We start from the raw sequence: 7,009 nt of genomic DNA on the forward strand, positions 1-7,009 counted from the left end.
ATATGTATAATTAGATTGTATAAATATTTTTCAAATTTACTTAGTTTTACTTTTTATTTTAATTTACCTGTAAGGTGAGTGACAAGTTTTGATTTAATTTCTATTGTAAATCTTTATTATATATGTTCCTGTGTATTTATGTATGTGTGTGTATGAGTATATTTCATTTAGTTGTATTCAATTTTCTAGTTTTCTTCAAAAACAAATTCCAGTATTTCAGTTTATTTACCTTTATGGTACACCTGTTCTTCTGTGCATTAAATTCAATTGATAATCTAGTGATGTGCACAATTCTTCTATATCAAAATTTTGTTGCATACCCTATTAAATATTAACTGATGACACATTTTCTATGGTAATGTTTAAACAAAATTTAAATATTTTTACATTTTGCTCAGTTTACCTGGATTTACCTGTAATTAGAGTCACTTTGAGACAAAAATTATGCAATAGAATTGATTAAGAACCCTTTCTTCAATTATGTTTCAAATATCACATTAATATGTTGATAAATAAAAAAGTTACAGGTGTTTAATAAGACTAGTTTAAATTCATGATTATTTTAGAATTTAATTGAAACTCATCAGGGGTGTATTTTGGTCAGAAATATAGTAACGAAAGGGTTAAACTAAAATTTTGTATACATACTTCAATTTTATTAAAAAACAAAATTTATGTCTTTTCAAATAATTTTAATTCATCTGTAGAGTAAGAAAATCTGATCAATTAGTGAACTACTTCATTTCATACTATGTGGTGCACCCGTTTTATAAGCATTCAAATTCAACTAAAATTTCAATAACCTGTACAATTCTTCTGAGACACTACCCTACAATTGTTATAATAAATATAATTTTACATTTCAGTGAATTTGCACAAATCTTATACAAAAATTCAGCACTAGATTTATATAAAAATTATATATGCTGTTTGAAAGACCACATGTGCCAATAAAACAGTTTTCTGAAACCAGTTTATATTCAGTTTGGAAGTTAAAAACTCTTAGTTAGAATTAGGATAACAAAAGTCACCTGGTTGTTGGGAAGCTAAGTTGCAGTTACTTACGCTTGTTTGAGATCTTACATTTTGTTGAGGCTGAAACATATTTTGTTGTGAACTGACGCCGGGAGCAGCAGCCACTCGAGCCTGCTGCGCAAATCCTTGTTTACTCATATCATTGGGGAGCGAGTGTTGATTCAGCTTCTGATAAACCTATGAAAAGTAAATGAAATTCATGCCTGAGTCTCTAAAAACAAATTAATTAAAATATGAAAACTTATTTGATAAAATTTAGTACTATGCAATTAGTTAAGCCTTTTGTTACCATATTTCTTGATATACACTGCCTTTGATTCAAGTAATTTCAGAAAATGGAGAATATAGTAAAATAATTGTTACTATTAAACAAGTGCTTGGAATAGAAATCAATATGAAATTTTAATGGTAGATTTTAAATTTAACCAATTCAAAACTGGAAGTTTGTATCACAGAACTAGGGACAGTTTCAGGCAGGTTGGTATCAAAAGGGTTAGTCCAAAATTGTTTTAGTTTTCCTGAAATATAAACTTTTCTTTCCTAACTTTATGGGAATCCATCTTTTATACACATAAATTCAATCAAATGCACATTTTCATTTTGCTGTATATCTAGCTGATTAGCTAAGGCATTCTTTTGCCAAAAAGTTAAAATTCATGAAAACAAATGTTCTAAGGTTAAATCCAAAGATAACCCAAAAAAATTTTCTATGATCAATTTTTATAATTAATCACTTTTTGAAATTAATAAAGTTTAAAAAAATTTCACAGAAAATATTTTAATTTTATTAGATACTGCTAATTTTTAGTAGAGCTGTTGTACTAGACTACCTCTTCAGAACTATTTTTAACATTCCTTATGGCTTGTCCTACCTTTCAGTGTTGAAAATTGACACCACACATCTCGTCATTTGAACACAGAAGTCTAGCATATCTAGCTGTACAGTTTTCCTGATTTCAAGGTACTTTTACAAATATTTATTGGTGATTGATACCAACTGCTTAATGCTGAATAATTGCATTTCTTTTCTGATTCATGAAACAGGCCTCTTTAAAAATAGAATTATTTATTACCATCCAATTGTATCTACTTACTTTTAATTCTTTGCACCTGTTATTTAGAAATTTTAACTATCATTGAAAGTACTTTCCCTTGCTGTTCATTACAACAGTATGCTAGCTGTTACTCCATATTTGATGTTTTTATGCATTGCTTACATTTGTTAACTATTTTATGTAAATTTTTATCTGAGGCTGATTGAATTGAATCATTTTTTTCACTGTTGTGTTGCTGATCACTAATCCAAGTTCGAGAAGTCCCTTTAGTTCTATCAATATGCCACTGCCACCTCAATCTACATGCCAATGATATTTTATATACTTAATGCAAATACGGTTGAAAAACGCAAGAGCTGCCTGACTGATCAAAATGTATTTTCAATTGATGAAAGTGAGACCATTGAAGAAAACTGTTAATGTAAATTATTGGCTCAGTTAAAAGTCCTCAGAAAATGTTCCTAATAGAATGTTTGCCATCCAAATCAGCTCTAACTGCCACAGTCATCGCTTGGCTCATTGAGGATTCACTAAGTAGTATGGTGGTTACAAAAGAAAATTTTCTATTATTGTCTGATGCTGCTCAGTATATGGCAGCTTCTGGGGAAGCATTACAAGTTATCTACCCTAAGCTCTTCCATGTAACCTGCTTCTCCCACCTGCTGCACAATTGTGCTCTAAAGATAATGGCTTTCTGTCCTGCAGTCGATTGTCTGATTGTCACCGTCAAGGCTGCTATTGTAAAAAAAACTGTCAAGAGCAATTTAAGACAATCGGGTACTCTACCTTAGCCAAGGTGGAGTAAGGTAGCTGGATGCCTGAAATTACTATGCCAAAAACCTTGTAGTTTTCAGAATGAAGGTATTTTAATGCAGAGAGCAAAAGAAGCTGTGCAAAATCCTGAGATCAGGACTAACCTCACTCAAATATTTTCAAATTATCTGCAGTTGACAGAGTTGACTTGGAAAGCTAAGTCAGTAGCTTTCACCATCTGCAATGCTTACAAAAGCCTTAAAGAACTGAAATTCAACAAAAGACCCATGTTGCACCACAAATTACATTGATTTTAGATTCAATAAAAACCAAATCAATTCGATAATTCAACTAATGAACCCCAAACTTACACCTGCAGAATATACAGATCTGATGCAATACCAAGCAACATCATCAATACCGAAGAAAAAAAAAATCCTTGCAAAAGAGGAATTTTTTGTCTACAAATATGAAAGCATTATATCATATTGTACTATAATAAATTTCCACATTTATTTTTTAAAACTTGCTTTGATAATTCTCAAATATCATAGGGTAAATAGAATTAACTCCCTAATGTTTGTGGATTTATTATTAATAAGGTTAAAATTTGTCAAGTATGAAAATATTTCCCATGTCAATAGCAACTTTGATAGCTTATGTATGTTAGAGATGATGATTGTATTCTATAACAATTAGTGAACTAGCATCTGGAAGAGGCAAAAGTCACACATACTTGAGATGCAAGGATATGTGCATGCACAATATGTAATTGACCAACATTAACTGGAAATGAACAGTGTCACAAGAATAAAAATTCATTTGTGAGGACATTGTGTGGAATTCTCACTGGGAAGACAAAGGGCACCAGATTTTATATGCTAAATCTGTAATACAGAATACATGTCAAAGGTTGAACTTAGTCACTTCAGAGTGCTCTCTGTCTGCAAGCCTGGCAGATACCATCAATGATTGTACCTACTTTCAATATTATAGAGAAAGTATGATGAGCATTCGGTGTTAAGTTTTAATATAAAATGAAGTTCATTTCAGAGCTCAGTAAACTTTAAAAATGATTTTTATTTTTATTTCATTAGAGCATATAGCCATGATTTAGAATTGATTATTTTTGTACATTCAACATTTTACATAATAGTACAAAACTGCAGTAAACTTTTATATAAGTCTGTATTTAATTGAAGAAAAGAAGCATTAACATTACACTGAAAACTTTATAGAAAATATAGTTATGTGAAGATTGTTTTGCAACTATGTGACTCCAAATTCAATCCCACTGTATTTTATCCAATATTTAGATCTCATGTATTTAATTAAAAACAATCAAACAGAGGCTGTTTTAGGACACAAGGTAGGTATTAAAAGGATTTAAATACACAAAAATTATCATTTAGGTAAGCTTTCCCAAGTGAAGTCTCAGAGCAGAGAAAACAAGCTTTGTCTTTGCATGTATTTAGTGTAAACTGAAAATATTATCATTCAATAGGTGTGTGACTAGCCTAAGGAGCTTTTTAGGCTGTAGTAACTATTTAGATTTACACTCCTACAAGGGGAGCTTACAATGCAGCTTGCACCTCAGTTTTATATCCCATTTCTTCAGCAGTTTTATAAATGCCTTTTTCTGGCATTAAAAGTTGTGGATAGTATGAGAGAGAGGAGTCCCCTCCACAATGTATCAATTCTTACAGATGGATGCAATCTATGTTTGCAATCAGAGAACAATTTTGTAAGTAATTTGAAAATACTATCTTGGAGACACCTAATAGCTTCAACAATATGCAATCAATGACTTTTCAAGTCTTACAAATAACGTACTTGAAGTTGAAGGAACAAGTGTCACCTAAAATATTACTAGACTTGGTTTTATTACCACAGTAATAAGCTAATCAAATTTCTTTTTCAATGGCTAGCTCTGAGAGATAAATATTCATGTGAATGAAGAATTGTCTAATGAAAAGAGAGAGAGAGATTAAAATAAGAGGAGCTCCATATTTAGAATTCAATGCCACACATCAAACGTTTTACAAGCACTTTTTCCATCTTGGCATGGGTTAGGTAAGAATTCTTCTTAATTCTTTTTGCCCCTTGTGGAGCACAGGGCCTCAACAGTTATTTTCCACTTTTTGCGGTCGTTGGCATGTTTCTTGGCTGTTTCCCATGTCAGGCCGGTGGTCCTGAGCTCGTCCAAAATGCTCTGCTTCCATGTCTGCTTCAGGCGTCCTCACTTCCTTTTTCCTTGTCACATTTGAGGGTTCTCTCTGCAGTCGTGTCACATTTGAGGGTTCTTTCTGCAGTGTGTCCCCGATCCATCTCCATTTCCTTCGTCTAATCTGAACATGTATGGGCTCCTGGTTGGCCCTTTCCCACAGGTCGGTGTTTGGCACTGTCGAACTATTTTAACTGGCCGATCTGCTGGAGACATTTGTTGATGAAGGTCTGGATCTTCTTGTAGTTGCTGCAGGTGGCTCTTCATGTTTCAGAGCCATACAAAAAACACAGATTTTACGTTTGAACTAAATAAGCAGAGTTTAGTTTGAATTGAGATGGCAAGTGGACTTCCATACCGGCCAAAGAATAGCTAAGGCTTGCCAAGCCTTCTTGCAGTAATGTCCTCGTCTGATCCACCTGATCTGCTGATCTTGCTGCCAAGATAGAAAAACTCACTAACATCCTCCACAGGTGCCCCCTCGATTGTGATTGGCTCTTCCTGTTTGTTGTTGATACGCAGCACTTTTGTCTTTTCCTGGCTGATCCTCAAGCCCACTCGCAGTGAAGTTTCTTTCAGGTGGTCTACCTCATCTTACCTGTTAGGTAAGAATACCGACATCATATTTGTGGGTTGATTACCTTTACCCTTCCTGATGCTAACATTGTCATTCAAGTTATCTACAATCATTCATGTCTACACAACAATGCTGCCACATGTTTATACAAAACAGAGCTCCACTAATACAAAAGTCATACATGGTAGTGGGACTGAAATTGAAACCATGTGATTAGGAAGTGAACTTTCTAAACAAGCAACCATGCCTGCCATTAATATGCTTACCCGTGTGTATTTGTGTTTTCATGCACACATGGGTCAGATAACATTTATAGAGTAAAATTTTCTACAGCCAGATGCCCAACCTATTGTTTTCAAGTGAAGAATTATTTATCCTAAAGTAGTTCAGCAATAGAGACTGACAGACTTAAATAACATAGCTGGAGTCAATTTTCTTGACAAAGTCCTTCAAGGTGGTGCCCCAGCAAAACCACAGTCCAATGACAAACTAGTCAGAAGATCGTGTGCATGTGTGTGTAATCACTTACGATTATGAAAGAGTTCACTGTGGCAGGTATGCAGAAACAATAAGTACTAAGAACACTGGAAATGTTTTCTTGAATACTCAGGGAGATCCTTAGTGGACATTTTACCTAGGTGAACTAATTAGCAGTGAAGGAAGAGCTCTGAAAATCTAGTAGCTAGAATACAAAGCAGCTGGATAAGTTCAGGCAACGTTTACCTTTGTTACTAATAAAAAGCCTCACTCTCAAGGTGAGAGGTAGATTGTATGATGCTTGTGTACAAACTAAAATGCTTACATTGTAGTCAAACATAAGCTGTGATTGCAAAGCCCATACAAACACTAGAAAGAAATGAAGCTAAAGCACAAATGTGTTGAGATAAGAATAGGTCATGTGATGCATCTGGACGAGGACATCTGCAAAAAATGTGCTGATCACTAAATGCAAATGGTCCTTGGTGAAAAGGAAAATAAGAAAACTCGGGATAAAGTAGTGAAGTCTGATCTCAGATCATTTAGTTTCAAGGGTGGAAATGACAACCATCCTCAATATTTATATAACACCCAGTATATATATATATATATATATATATATATATATATATATACACACACACACACACCTGCACAGTATACATCTACACACACAAAGCATACATCTCTCTCTACACACAGGATATATATGCCCATCCATCTCCCGACATATCTCTATATATGCATCCATCTCCCGACATATCTCTATATATGCATCCATCTCCCGACATATCTCTCTCCCTATATATATATATATATATCTCCCTCTATCTCCAGACATATCTACATATATATATATATCTCTCCCTCCATATCTATATATATATA

At 33.6% G+C, this 7,009-nt stretch overlaps 1 protein-coding gene across 1 annotated transcript in view; it reads right to left on the reverse strand.

Annotated features, from left to right (window-relative positions):
• LOC106872837 (eukaryotic translation initiation factor 4 gamma 1) overlaps positions 1-7,009 on the reverse strand; it is a 61,383-nt gene that overhangs the window by 43,406 nt on the left and 10,968 nt on the right. Inside the window, exon 2 of the mRNA XM_052973468.1 lies at positions 1,066-1,212. Within this exon, the coding sequence (XP_052829428.1) occupies positions 1,066-1,212 (147 nt within the window). The remainder of the gene's footprint in view (positions 1-1,065; positions 1,213-7,009) is intronic.

The sequence above is a fragment of the Octopus bimaculoides genome, chromosome 16 (genome assembly GCF_001194135.2).
Source record: "Octopus bimaculoides isolate UCB-OBI-ISO-001 chromosome 16, ASM119413v2, whole genome shotgun sequence".
NCBI classification, from domain to species: domain Eukaryota; kingdom Metazoa; phylum Mollusca; class Cephalopoda; order Octopoda; family Octopodidae; genus Octopus; species Octopus bimaculoides.